The sequence below is a fragment of the Balaenoptera physalus genome, assembly GCF_965194825.1.
Source record: "Balaenoptera physalus genome assembly, chromosome: 1".
Classification (NCBI taxonomy): domain Eukaryota; kingdom Metazoa; phylum Chordata; class Mammalia; order Artiodactyla; family Balaenopteridae; genus Balaenoptera; species Balaenoptera physalus.
In genome coordinates, this window is record NC_138882.1 from 184,492,898 (window position 1) to 184,507,313 (window position 14,416).

General features: G+C 48.9%; 1 protein-coding gene across 8 annotated transcripts in view; it reads right to left on the bottom strand.

Annotated features, from left to right (window-relative positions):
- Nucleotides 1-14,416, bottom strand: part of LOC309639647 (forkhead-associated domain-containing protein 1-like) — a 78,900-nt gene that overhangs the window by 8,264 nt on the left and 56,220 nt on the right. For 6 of the 8 annotated variants that reach the window (XM_082417099.1, XM_082417102.1, XM_082417100.1 and 3 more), the window contains 7 exons: nt 13,688-13,847; nt 12,339-12,471; nt 7,656-7,785; nt 6,865-6,989; nt 3,795-3,890; nt 3,148-3,368; nt 2,441-2,606 (listed from right to left, as the gene is read on the bottom strand). In XM_082417099.1, coding sequence (XP_082273225.1) covers nt 2,441-2,606; nt 3,148-3,368; nt 3,795-3,890; nt 6,865-6,989; nt 7,656-7,785; nt 12,339-12,471; nt 13,688-13,847 — 1,031 coding nt within the window. Of the gene's footprint in view, nt 1-1,174; nt 1,657-2,440; nt 2,607-3,147; nt 3,463-3,794; nt 3,891-6,864; nt 6,990-7,655; nt 7,786-12,338; nt 12,472-13,687; nt 13,848-14,416 lie in introns of those variants that run through there. The other 2 variants (XM_082417101.1, XR_014251788.1) reach the window with 2 other exon arrangements.

A 14,416-nucleotide genomic window follows, 5' to 3' on the forward strand; every position in this document is an offset into this window, starting at 1 on the left:
AGAGGTCAAGCCACTTACTCAGGGTCATTCGGGGCAGCGGTGGGGCTTGACCTCTATTTGTTTGACTCCAAATCTGGCCTCTGAACTCTGAGAGACACTGCCGGCTTCTCCAGTGATGTGGGATGTGGCTTAGAGTGAGTACGGCCTGGGCCACGGTTCCAGTCCCTCTGCCACCTGGACAGAGCCACAGACCCAGTTCTCTGTGAATGCCCAGCATTTTATACCAAGTCTCATTTTCACAGCCAAAGGTATTAGCGTGGAAGTATGACTTTTGATTCTTGAAAGTTCTGCTTGGTGAAGAGATGGTCAAACGTTAAAACTACAAACTACATTTTTTTGGGGGGGGCAATTCTGAAGCTTAAGATGTGTAATTTCATCTCAGTGCTTCAACCCTGCCACCTCTATGAACGGGTGAAGAGTTTCAACGTTTTATACAGGAGACTAAAAAAACTAAGGCTCCTTGTGAAAATACTAAGTGTAAAACTTAGAAAAGAGGAATTCTATTTTCTGTTAATTTCTGCTTAAAAACAACGAAGATATACTCCCTGGAAGGAACTGATGCCAAGACAGATGTATACAAGTGCCCTTTAGAATCCAGCAAAACTTTAAAATTTATTATTGTTTTCTTCCTGATAAACAGGGATTTCTGACGACATATTAATAACAAGCCTGAAATGCAAACCTGAGTCCTGGAGTGAAAACCCCAGGAGCAACGGTGAGAGGTATACAAGGGGGCCACCCTGGTAAGGGAGACACAGAAGGAAGGGGTGTGGAAAAGTGAACATGGGCTGGGGAGGGCAGCAGGTGGGGAGGGAATCCTGTTTCTGCTGCTGAGTAGCCAGGGAACGGTACCCTCTGTCAACTCAGCTTTCCCCTCTCTCTAAGGGGCCGACACTTGCCAGCATCCCTTGCGGGTTGATGGGAGAGATGAACAATGTGCGGCGTGGAGCAGGTGCCTGCCGCTCGGTAAGTGCTCAGTACATGACACCGTCGGCGATGCCATGATCGCGGCTGTAGTTCATACACATCTTTCCCCCGGTTGTGAATTCCACGAATTTGAAAGCTACTAGCTGTAGCTCTTCTGGGGACCCTGACACAGGTTCAAGTTGGCCATTTCAGACCCTTCTCAGCTGAAGGATGTCTAGCGCCAAACAGGCTGGCACGTCCCCTGCATTGTGTATGAATGAGGCAGCCCATGAATAATGCATGTGAAGCCTGATTATGTAAATCCTCAGGTTTTCAGTACATGACAATGGCTTTTTTTGGGCCCTTTGCTGTCCCATTCTGTGGTCGGGTGTCTCTGCTTTGGGGCCTAGCCTGCCAAGCCCTGGGGGCGGTGGGGGGCCACTTCGGGGAGGGGTGAGCTCTCCAGAGGGCACATCAAAGGGAAAGTCACAACTCTGTCACTGGCCCAGCTCTCCCTGGCATTGCTTGGTGTGAAAGGAAACTGTCCTCTGCCTGAGGCAGCCCCATGACACACGCAGACTAAGGCCTGTGATGTTTAATTCAGAGCAGTGAACACTGGAAACACGGCGTCCAGGCTCCCTCAGAGCAGGACAGCCACTTCTCATTTCTGGGGCTCTAAGCCAGAGAGCCTGCTGTATAGCACAGGGAACTCTACTCAATATTCTGTAATAACTTATATGGGAAAAGAATCTGAAAAAGAATAGATATATGTGTATGTATAACTGAATCACTTTGCTGTACACCTGAAACTAACACAACACTGTAAATCAACTATACTCCAATATAAAATAAAAATTAAATTAAAAAAAAAAGAAAGTTTAAAAAAATAGAGACAAGCTAGACTATGGGTCTCAGACAGGTTAAGCTAACACATATATATGGAATCTAAGAGAAAAAAAAAAGGTTCTGATGAACCTAGGGGCAGGCCAGGAATAAAGACACAGATGTAGAGAATGGACCTGAGGACATGGGGAGGGGGAAGGGTAAGCTGGGACGAAGTAAGAGAGTGGCATGGACATATATACACTACCAAATGTAAAATAGATAGCTAGTGGGAAGCAGCTGCATGGCGCAGGGAGATCAGCTCGGTGCTTTGTGACCACCTAGAGGGGTGGGATGAGGAGGGTGGGAGGGAGACGCAAGAGGGAGGGATATGGGGATATACGTATGAATATAGCTGATTCACTTTGTTGTACAGCAGAAACTAACACAACACTGTAAAGCAATTATACTCCAATAAAGATGTTAAAAAAAAAAAACAACAAAAAAAGAAAGCTGCCTGAAGTCACACAGTAAATGGTAGAGCAAGAGTCTAAACCTAGGTCTGCCTAATGCTAAAGCTGTTCTGCCACCTTCCTTTGCATCAGTGAATGCATTCTGTGCCGCCTGGATCCCACTGGGACCTCCGTTGGCTGTTTCTCAAGGGAGCTGAGGGGCAGCCTCAGAGGCTGTGCTCCGGGCAGGGACCTCTCACCTTCTGCTGCCTGATCGCCCTGTTGACCCTCTTCTCGTGGTGCAGCCGCTGCTCCGTGCGTTCCAGGGCCTCCTTCAGCAGCGCCTTTTCTTCGGCCTCTTTGTAGATGTCGTCCTCCAGCTTTGCCACCTGTGACTGGTACACCTGAACCGACACTTTGCTCTGCCTGAGCACACAGGAGAGACAAAGTCTCTTTTCCCCTCATCTTTCTCACTCACCACCAACGCTCCCGACCTGGGAGATTCTCAAAACACTTCCGTATATGCCTAACTTAGCGGTTTCATTACAAGTGGGGGAGAAGGATGAAGATTTGGGGAATAGAGGGCAGAATAAATAGCCCATTGGCTGTGGAAGTGTAGCATGAAGGCGGCAAAGGTTATGCTACCAGCCCCTCCCAACTTCCCAGAGAGGGTGGGGGAACGGATACCACTGAAAATAGGATGGAATTATGAAAAGCACACACATGGTGAAACATCAGACACATTCATAAAAGGTGTACCTTATTCCTTAAGAGAGAGTAGGGCACTTGAACTGCTGCTTTCTTGCCCAGAGACTTGGGTCCATCAGGCCCTGACTCACCATCCCGCCTCCCCCCTCCTCACCCAGGCCTCTGTCCTCCGGTCCTGGTCCCTACGGGTCTGCAGCTGCCCCGAGGTTTAGCCTGGAGAATGGAGGCCTGGGCCTTTTGCCGGGGACACGGGCCGCACCTGAGCTGTTCAACGTCTTTCTCGTATCCTCTCAAAAGCTCTTCTTTTCTCTCCAGCTGGCTTTTGAGTAGGGTGATCTTATCAAACACCAGGTCGAGGTCTCTTTGTCGAAGCTGGTTGACTCTCTCCCTCTCTTTTGGGGAGACGTGTTTCATGGACACGTGACCTGACATATCTTTGATGTTCATCAGACTCCCGAGGGTTTTGCTCATATCCATGTACTACGAGAAAGCGTTTCGCAGGTAAGAGGCCTGGCCCAAGACCGCTGGTGGCCACTTTGAGGAGGCAAACGTCTAATTCTGTTTCATTCATTTTCTGCAGTTGCAGAGAAGAAACACATGCTTTGCAAATGAGTGCATTTGGGGCTTTTGGTACGACTTTCATTTTCCCCGCATCCATTTACACTATGCCTTTTTGAGAACTGGGGGCGGGGGGGTGGGGAGGGGGAATGACAACAGACATAAACATTCATTCTTACTGCCCAGTCTTCCAAGGAATTTGGCTGTGCAATTTCCAGCCCATGCTGGGATAGTAGATGGGTCTCGTGGAGCTACTGTAACAACTAAATATGTATGTGGGTTGATGTTTAAATTATCTGCAGGGCACGCAGGTTCGGACAGGAGGGGACTGATGCTGGGTGTACCTACCAGCTTTTCACTAAGATCTAAAGCCTCAGCCACATCCGTTTCCTCTAACTTCTCAGTGGCCGTGATGGACCCTGGGCTGGAAAGGCCATTTTGAGGCTGAAATTAAAAAAAAAGAAAAAAAACTCTCTTGGCATTCTATTACGATTTTCTACATCCAGAAGAATAACCCAAAGAATAATGGAAGAACTGGAAAGTTACTAAAGAATAATTTGAGAGAGCTGATTTTTTTTTAAACGTCTTTATTGGAGTATAATTGCTTTACAATGGTGTGTTAGTTTCTGCTGTACAACAAAGTGAATCAGCTATACGTATACATATATCCCCATATCTCCTCCCTCTTGCGTCTCCCTCCCACCCTCCCTATCCCACCCCTCTAGGTGGTCACAGAGCACCGAGCTGATCTCCCTGTGCGATGCGGCTGCTTCCCCTAGCTATCTATTTTACCTTTGGTAGCGTGTGTGTGTATATATGTCCATGCCAAGAGAGCTGGTTTTGAATCCAGTCTGACTCTGTGAACTGCTTTCTTTATAACTGTGTTCCTACCCCTTCAGAGCACGACTGCCTTTGAAATGACACATCACTCGTGCCGTTCTTTGGCCACCGTCTCATCTGTCTTCCCTTTAGGCCAGCGGTTCTCAACCGGGGGTGACTCTGTCCACCCTACCCCCGCCAGGACATTTAGCAATGCCTGGCCACATTTGTGGTTGTCATAATTGCTGCTGGCATCTAGTGGGTAGAGAACAAGGATGCCGCTGAACACCCCACGATACACAGGGCAGTCTCCCAAACAAAGAGTTACCTGGCTCAAAAAATCGGTACCGCTGACGTTGAGAAGACAAGCTCCAGAAAAATGGGGACCATGTTGCTTTTGCTCACTACCCCCTCCTTGCGCCCAGCATGGCACCTGGCACCGAGTGGTGCATAGTGGGCATGTTTGTTGAATGAACGAATGAAGGTTAAGCAGAAAATAGCCTCCCTCCTCTTTATTAAAGGAATCTCATTTCTATGCAGCAGAAACCATACCCTCACAAAATTTGGCCAAACCTTCTCCTAGCTCTGGAACCTGGTGGGTGGGCATCACTTCAGACCCTTTCCAGAGACAATGCAGATAGTGTTTGCAGCTGCATCTCCCTAAGACCCCAAGCAGCCAGCTGGCTGCTGGAAGCCCAACTGACTGCATGGAAAGGCCACCAGACTGAATAGGGGGCCTGATCTGAACAACTACAAATAACCATAATAAGCCTCCTTAAAAAATAAGTTGGCTTTTAATGCTTGCCATGAGCATCTCTTAGCCCTAGCGTTTGTTGGCACTACCCTGAAAACCTCTGAGATTAAAAAAAAAACAACTACAAAAATATAAAGGCCCCCAAAGTGACTGTGATAGATAAGAGTGGACATATTTGTCTATATATCTATGGAGATGAGAATAAAAGAGGGTATCTGAAGATGACAATCAACCGGGCAGATCTGCTGCAAAAAGAACCTGAGATGCTGCTCAGTGTCTTCAGCGCCCCTGAGCTGCATCCTCTGTACCTCTCCAGAGTCCCCCTCTTCTCCTGAGGGAGGGTCACTAAGGAAGAGCCTGGGCTACAGGATCCAATCACACAGTCCCCTCCCGGTCTCTGCAGGTTAGCAGACAGACCACCAGGGACACACCCCTGGCTTCTTCAATCATTATTCCGTGACCTCGGATGAGGTACTTGACCTCCTGAGGCCTTAATTTTTCTTATCTGTTAAATGGGGACAATAATAGTAACTATGACACAAGGCTGCGACGATGGTTAAATGAGATAAGGCATGTAGCCGGCTGAGCTCAAGGCCTGGCACACAGTAAGCAGTTAACAGATGTCAGCTATTCTTCCTCCTGCTCCTTCTCTTCTTTTAACTACTGCCAACCTTGGAGGATTGAGAGTTGGGAGGTTTCCTGCTCTGTGGTGTCAGTGGTGGGATGAGGGGTTGGTGTCAATGGTGGGATGAGGGGTTGTTGCCAGGGAGAAGGTAAATCTTGGAAGCAGGGTCATCAGGATGGGAGATCCAGCTGAGCTCCCCATCTGGAGATGGTCCCTCTACTCCCAACCTCAGAGAAGGAAGGTTCGATTTTATCAGGAAAACCAACATGTTTCTGAAGAGTCACATCTCTAGACACGTGAGCAAATGTCTAGAAAAACTGTAGGAGAGAATGCTGGTACAGATAGGATGACTTTATTATTTTTTCCAAAAGCTGGTTTAGACCAGCTGCCGCAGCAAGCCACACCCAGTAGATCCCGTGATTAATGCTGACCTGAGCTGTCCATTGTCATGTGTCAATCAAACACCAGATCAAACATCCATTTAGGATACAGGGCACCTTCAACCTAATAATCAAATTACTTCCGAAAATCCTGGCAGATGGAACTATGCTCCCTAAGAAAGGAAGGTTTTCTTGGATAATACTATTTAAATACTGTTTAATAATAATAACAACTATCATCTATTAAAGTGCTCACTATGAGCTAGGCACTGGGATAAGCACTTTACATAATTATCTCCTTTAATTTTTCCATCGTCATTTTACAGCTGGGAAATGAAATCCCAGAAAGGTTAGGAGCCCGCCCAAGGTCACAGAGCTTGCAGAGCTGGGATTAGGACACAGGTCTCTGATTCTAGAACTTGTGTCTTCTTAATCATCATGGCTCCCTTCTGCTGCCCTTTATGTGTTCATGTTTTTCAGTTTACAGCAAAAAGCAAATGTTAGGCAAGCTCATGACAGAATGTTGTACATTAGCTTGTTGAGTATTTTCTGCAGAATATAACATGTGATGTGAAAAGGAGGGCCCAGAGATTGACCTGGCCAATATCAGTGCAATGCTATATCATGCTGTACATGATGGGAAGCCGCCTTTCTATTCAAACATTGGACCGCTGGTACGGCCAGGCACCGACCAGTCCATACAGGTGCTAGCCCATCAGGGAGGACCTGGCCTTGAACCAATGATGTATACAGTGGTGTCAGGGCACACGGCTAGTGTCTGTCCTCATGCCCACCCTCTCCACGTGTCAGTCAGTGCACAGAAAAATTTTCTTTGGTTACCGCTCGGATCTCTACTCTTGAAAAAGTTGGCAAGTCAGGTTTTACATCCAATATTTTCTGAACATTTTTTTCCATCCCGAGGGTCTTTAAGTCTAGAAAAGATCCATCCATGTGGTCCTTATGATCTATAAAGGAAATAATTTACACTCAAAAGAAAGACTCAGGAAGAAGTTACGGCATATAAAAATCAAAGCTGCTATTTACTGGACACTTACCACAGGCCAGTACTAATCCTCACCATCCTCCCTTGGCAGGTGAGGAATCAAGGCCCAGAGAGGTGAAATGACTTGTCCAAGGCCACACAGCTAATATGAGGCTGCAGCCTCACAGGGCTGAGGCACTGAGGGTGAACCTTCGGCCACAGGTATGAGGATGGACTTGAACCCAGGCTTCTGTGTCCTAGCCCAGTGCTCTACCCAGCAGCAAGCTTGGTTTCTTGAAAGCCCTATTCCCTCTAAACAGGGTATTTATCCTGGGAAGTTCCCCAAGGTTGGTCCTTGCACAGCATCAGTCTATGAAAAAGTTTCCACTGGGCCACAGTGAAATAAGAAAAAGAAGGACAAGGTTGTGAGTTTTTCATGAAATCCTGTTTATTTAATATCAAGGCCTACTCTTGACTCTCAGATCATGTCTGCCCATCTTTTTTTTTATAACTATGTCCTTTTAGTTATGAAATGATGGGGAGAGAAGATGGTAGTCCTGGCAAATTGGTCAGTCCCCAAAGTGAACCCTCAAGTCTGGGGCCCACGGCTCTCAGCACAGAGGGGGTGACTAGGAAGGAGGAAACTTACTTGACGAGCTGGCCTTCTCAAGTTCTTTAATTCGCGCGCGAAGCTCAGATAAGGCCTTTTTCTGACGCTGAATGACTTCCTCATGTCGGGACCCTTTGCACTTGGCCCCTAGGTCACTGAAGGACTGCTCCTGTGGCCAGAATGGTGGAGACAGCAGCTTTATTAGGGATCAGAACCTCCCTCTCTTGTATTTGAAGAAACATGAACAAGTCATTGGTTAGCAGAAACCCTGTCACTTACTTAGTATCTTGGAAAATATCATTAAGGGGCTTCAGCAGAGAAGGAATTTAAAAATTTCATTTCAAATACGAAGTCACATGTAGGAAGATTTACAACTTTCCTACCTACTTAGCATCACTATAAATAAGAGATCCCCTCTATGTTCCCTCCCTATGTTTTATTTCTTATTTTCTTCTAATATTCTTCTAAGCTTGGGTTTCCACTTGTTGTCATTCTGGTCTCATCTCTGAACAATCACATCAAATTCGCTCCTGGAGGGGCATTTTTTTTTTTTTTTTTTTTTTGCCCGCACCGTGCGGCATGCGGGATCTCAGTTCCCTGACCGGGGATCGAAACTGCACCCCCTGCAGCGGAAGCGCAGAGTCTTAACCACTGGACCGCCAGGGAAGTCCCTGGAGGGGCATTTTTTAGGTAAGAACATGTGATACTTTCTTCTTAGCTGGTAATAAGGATGGTGGTTTAATATTTGCTAGGGGGAATTTGATGGGCGGACTCCTGGCTGGCCTGGAGAAAGGAAAACACTCCTCTGAGACTTCTGGACCCTCTGGAACAGTGTGGTCCAACAGAACTTTCTGCAACAAAGAAAATATTCTATATCTGCGCCATCCAATATGGTACTCACTAGCCATGTCGCTAGAGTTGGGTTTACGAAGGGCACAGACAAGGAAAGGTCTTCTTCATCTCTTAAGGGTCATGCACATATCCTCCCCTTTGAGAATAGGAAGAATGCAGGTTTCTTCCTCCAGAAAAATTCACATACAAAAATTTGCAGATAACTTCTGGAGCTTCAGGGACCCCCTGAAGCCCTGTCATAGACTCCAAATTAAACAATGCTTCCCTAGGGTAAGTGATTCATTCATTCACTCATTCATTCATACCACAAAGGTTTATTGAGCATGTCTATGTGCCATGCCTTGTTCTAGGCTCTGGGGACTTAGCAGTGACTAAAACTGGCAAAATCCCTGTTATCATAGATTCTGCATCCTAGTGTGAGCAGACAGACAATAAATAAGATAATCATGGAAAATATATGGCGGACAGTGATAGATATTAAAGAAAAAAACTGGAAATGGGATGGGGTGTTGGGAATGGTTTTCAGATGTAAACACTGTGGCTAGGGAAGGTCCCAGTCAAAATGGCGAGAAAGGGAAGAAACTGACAATTTGTTTGTTTTATAACAATCTTATAACAATTTTGGTTCAGAGAGATAGCGCTCACCAGACACTGTTTGAGGCACTAGGGAGAGATCGGGGAACCAGGCAGAAAGCTCTGCTGCTGGGGGCTCATTTCTATGGGGCAGACACATCAAACAAGCAGAAAGACATGTTAAAATTCCAGAAAGTGATAAATGCTACCAGGAAAACAAAGCAGAGAAGAAGGAAAGGGACATTTATTTGCTCTTCCTTCCTTGCTTCATCAAATGCTTATTGAAGGCCCATGTGACATGTGCCAGGCCCCATGCTGGCCACAATGGGCACAAGGCTCATGGCCTCCCTCGGGGAGCCCAGCAGGGCCGTCTGAGGTCCTCCTGGGGCCACTTCTCACCCCATGTCCCCACCACTCATTCCTTCATTTCATTCAGGCTCTGCTCCTGGTCTCCTCCTGGAGAGGCCTCCCCACACCCCACCATCACCCTGTCCTAAAGAGCCCCCTCCCACACGCTACTCTGCCCCGAGTCCTGCTGTATCTTTCCTCGGAGCGTTCACTCCCGCTGGACATTTTGTTCGATGTTGACTTGTTTATTGCCTGTGTCTCTCCTTTTCCAGAATGTGGGCTCTGTGAGAGCAGAGTTTGTCTCCGCTGTAGACTGTGCTATTCCCGGGGCCCAGCCTTATGCCCGGGCATAGTAGGGGCTCAATAAATACAGAGCCGGAAGGGGTCTGCCCCAGTGTTCCTGCTGGGACCAGGGCTCAGTCCCTGAGAGAAGGGGGCACTCTACCCCCGGCTGCACTTAGTAGGACCTCAGTGGAGCCCGACCCTGGCTATAGCCGGCTTGCTTCCCAGGCTCTTTCTACACTGGCCTCCCTCTCTTTGAGGGTGTATGTTTGCCTTGGGAGTAAACACCAGGAATGTCGTGTGTGTGTGTGTGTGTGTGAGCACATGCTGGAGGGTGGAGAGGAGGAGGTGGGCAGGGGTGACCGGCCTTGGGGGTGGGGCAGCCGCAGCAGCCGGGCTTGGTGACAGCCCTTCCTCTGCCTGCAGAGCTCGCCTGAGCCCGATGTGACCCTTACTCATGGCTCTTCTGGGAATTTGTTTATTTAGAGAAGATGGAGATTCTTTCTCATACAAAGCTTAAGCCCTCTGACCCACTCTGGTTTAGAAAGCAGGAAGTAGCCTGAGTGTGGAAAGCCGTTCTGAGAAAGAAAAAATCCTTTTTTACTTTTATCTTGCAGCCCCCCTCCCCCATCCTCCTCAATTAACCCCGCCTCATCATAGAAACTAAAAATCACAGGCGTCTGGTCAACAGTCCTTTCCAGCAAACACGTGCAGAGTCGCAGGGCGTCTGGTGTGGGCAGGGACCCGGAGCATCCTCCCCTGAGCCCAGCACAGGGCCTGGCATACAGCAGGTGCTCAATAGTTGTTGAACGTGTGAACGAACATGGGCCGGGTCCTGCACGAAGAGCTTGGATTCCGACAGGAGTGAGACCTGCTTCCGGCCCCATGGAGCTCACAGCTGCGGAACCCGCTGCAGCCCCATCGCCAGGTGGCCCTGGTAACGAGGAGACGCCTCTGCGAAAGTTCTCTGGATGGTGATCGTTGCCAGGGCCGGAGGGCTGGGCCGCCGAGCCCTTTCCTTCACGCTGCGGGCGGCCCCGGCTCACCGCTGTTTGGCAGGGGAAAGGCATCTTTGAGAAAGCAGGAAGGCAAGCTGACACATTTGGCCCCGTCTCCAAGTGAAAGTCCAAAGCCCATTTCTGAAACGCTCTGCTCTCTAGTTTCATAAAGCAAAGGGTGAAAGGAGATCCCCGGACTCCAGGAAACCCGGGGCCTCGGGGAAGCGCCATACCCACAGTCAGCCTCCCACAGACAATGGGGAGCATCACAATCACAGCCCCTGCCACGGGCACAGACGTGAGCGCCGCCATTCAGGACCGCGTGGTGAAGGCTGTTCTCGCTCAAAGACATGATCCCTGTGTGCTGCGCGGCTGGGACTTCCAGGCATGCAAAGGCCTCTGGGCAGAGGTTGCCAAGAGTCAGCCATGGAGCGTAACTGGCATGGCTCTTTGGGAAGGCAGTTTGGCCATACCAAGCACAATTTAGGCTGTCCTCTGGACATCTCGGAATCACATCTAGGAATTTGTTCTACATACTTACAAGGATATTAACTACAGCAACGTGTGGAAGTAGAAACAAATGTCCATCAATACGGGACTGGTTGGATAAAAGGGACATGATGGAATTCATTGCTGCCGTTTAAAAGAATGAGGTAGATCTTTACATGCTTACTTGACAATATGCCCATTAAATAGTCTTATGTGAGAAAAAAATAGTTGCAGGGTATATGCGGCTTGATACCATGTTTTGAAAAAAAACCTATTAAATAAATATATGTATATGTAAGTTTGCGGGTGTTTGTGTGTATAAATTCATTTCTCAACAACCCCATGGGGATGGGCGGTGACTGTTATTACTCCCACTTCCCAGATGAGGGAATTGGTACCCAGGTGCATCCTTGAGGTCACAGGGTTTCTGAGTGGAGAAGTCAAGATTGGAATCGAATCCAAGCCTGACCTGCAACCACCGCACAATCCTGACTGTATGAGCATGTGGTGGTTTCTGTGAGGAAAAGGTCTGATGGCACACATGCCAAGCTGTTGATAACATACATTTCACATAAGCAAGTCATATTTTTGGAACTTAAAATGAAGATGTTTACAAAAACAAAGAAAGGGGCTTCCCTGGTGGCGCAGTGGTTAAGAATCCGCCTGCCAATGCAGGGGACACAGGTTTGATCCCTGGTCCGGGAAGGTCCCACATGCCGCAGAGCAACTAAGCCCGTGCGCCACAGCTACTGAGCCTGCGTGCCGCAACTACTGAAACCCGTGCGCCTAGAGCCCGTGCTCTGCAACAAGAGAAGCCACCGCAATGAGAAGCCTGTGCACCACAACGAAGAGTAGCCCCCATTCGCCGCAACTAGAGAATGCCCACGCACAGCAGCGAAGACCCAACACAGCCAAAAAAATAAAAAAATAAAAATAAAAGTTCTCCCAGATCCCAAACTGCCCTCCTTCCCACATATATTCCTCCTGAAACATATTTCTGCCTCAGGGCCTTTGCAGTGGCCATTACCCTGCCTGGACCGCCCTTCCCCAGCTGTGCCTTCTCATTCAAACTGGAACCTCACATCACCCTGTTAAAAAAAAAAAAAAAGCAAAGAAAGCCACCACTGGGCTCCTTCTTAGCTTGTCTTTCTAGCTGCCCAGGGACAGGGCAGGCACTCACCTCCTGGCTGCTCAAGAAAATATCGGTGTGGATTGGTTCTATCTGCACCGAGATGTCACACATCTGGGTTGTGTTCCTGGGCTTCTGTTCCTTCTCCTTGTGCAGCTGGAGTCTGTGTTTCTCTTGGGAGGCCCTAGGGCAGAGAAGATGAGACACTGGGCAACAGAGTAGCTGGCAGCATGAATTCCGGGAACCGTGAATTACCTTTGTACCCACGAGCAGAATTGGAAAAGGGACTCCATTTTTACCGGGTACCAAAATCTTTGAGCCTTCAAGTCTACTGCCCGAAGATTTCTAGAGAATTGAGCTTCGGGGGACTTAAGGCTATAGTGACCAGAGAGGCAGGCCCCTACCCATCCTTGCTTCCTGCATTGGGTCTGCGGGACACCTGCTGTGACATTCATGGTGGGTATTTACTGTGTGTCTGCTGTTTCTAACACTTATTATGTGTCAACCCTTCTATTTCTCATAGAAGCCCCATGAGGTGGGGACTCTGCTTGCACCGTTTTACAGACAAGGAGAGAGACATACAGCAATTTGCCTGTGGTCGTGGAGCTTGTAGGTGAAGGCGCCTGGCCTCGAATCCATGCAGCCTGGGTCTGGAGCCTGTTCTTTTAACCACTATGTGAATCTGCCTTGGCCATGAACCACGGAGCACATGAAGCTACAGGGTATACATGAGATATCAATTCTACGCAAACTTTCTTGGGAAAAACATTAATCTTATGTCAAAATATGGATACACTATAGATGAAAATGCAAACTCACATGTATTTTTGAGACGAATCCGTGGGACAACAACAATATACTTAGTTTAAGCTGACCTCTGACACCTCCAGTCTATACCTTTATACAGTCAATATTTACTATGTTCCTTTATATGCCAGGCACCGTGTGAATGCTGGGGAGTCAATAGAGTCTACACAGGGGTTCTCATGGGGAAGGCAGACAATCAGCAGGTGGGAGCAGCCTGGCTGTGTGAGAAGGGTTCGCTCAAATGGCATGCAGGAGCTGACGGAGCCCAGGCAGAGCAGGAGCCCTTGGCTATGTTTGGTGAGGGCGAATGATGGAGGGCTTCCTGGAGGAAGTGGCACTTAAGCTGAGACTCATCTGGAATATTGGGCAGGAATGTCTAGATGCACAGAACTGAGCAAAGCTTTGTTTTAAATGATGAGGTTGTAAATCAATGAAATGTATGTCATTCATTCATCTACTCATTCATTCAACTCTTCAACCAGCATTGACTGAGCACCCCCCCCCCCCCCCGCACTGCCTCTCTGTGCTAGGCTCCCTGGGCACTTGGGTGTGCCTGGGCTCCTCACACCCGCCATGCAGACCTTCCTACCCACCTGAGTGCCTGCTTGAGGACCTCTAGCTCCTTGTCCTTCTTCTCCACCAGGCTGGTCATCTGTGCCATCTTTTCCTTGAGCACACTCAGCTCGCTGCTTTGTTGCTGGACCAGCGCCACATTCCGCTCCAGTTCCACCTTCTGCTTCTCGTTAAGCTCCCCTGGGAGTGACGTGGAAGCTGGTGAGGGGGTCTCCCGCCCCGGGTCTCTGCGAGGGCCACAGCAGCTCTGCCAGGCCTCTAAGAACCATGAGGCGGTCCACCCTCCAGAAATGCTCAGGGGGCTTCAGTAACGGCCAGGAGGTCTGTGTGCATCTTCCCCCAAAAAACAGCAGAATAGCCCACCGGCAATACCTTTCAGTGAGTGCTGGCGCCATGAGGCAGCCCGTGAGGCGCCTGCCTGGCCTCAGCTGTCAGGACCTGTGAGCCTGTGCCATTCTAGGTCACCTTCGGCTGCCTGCTCTGCATGTTTGCCTACGGCGTTCTAAGGCCTCTGGAGACTGCTCTGCTCATGAGCCTGCCAGAGGCAACAGCCTCCAACCACGGACCGGTGGAGACAGGCTGGGGTACACAGCCCAGCTCCCTCCCACCCCAGGTGGCGCCCTTGCGACCACACTGACCACACTGCAGTAGTAAGCTCGGTCCCCCACTGGGCCCGCTGACTGACAGCACAGCCATTATCTGCTTTCTTCCCCCTCCTGTCTTACTTCACTTCCACTGCTGTTTTCCCT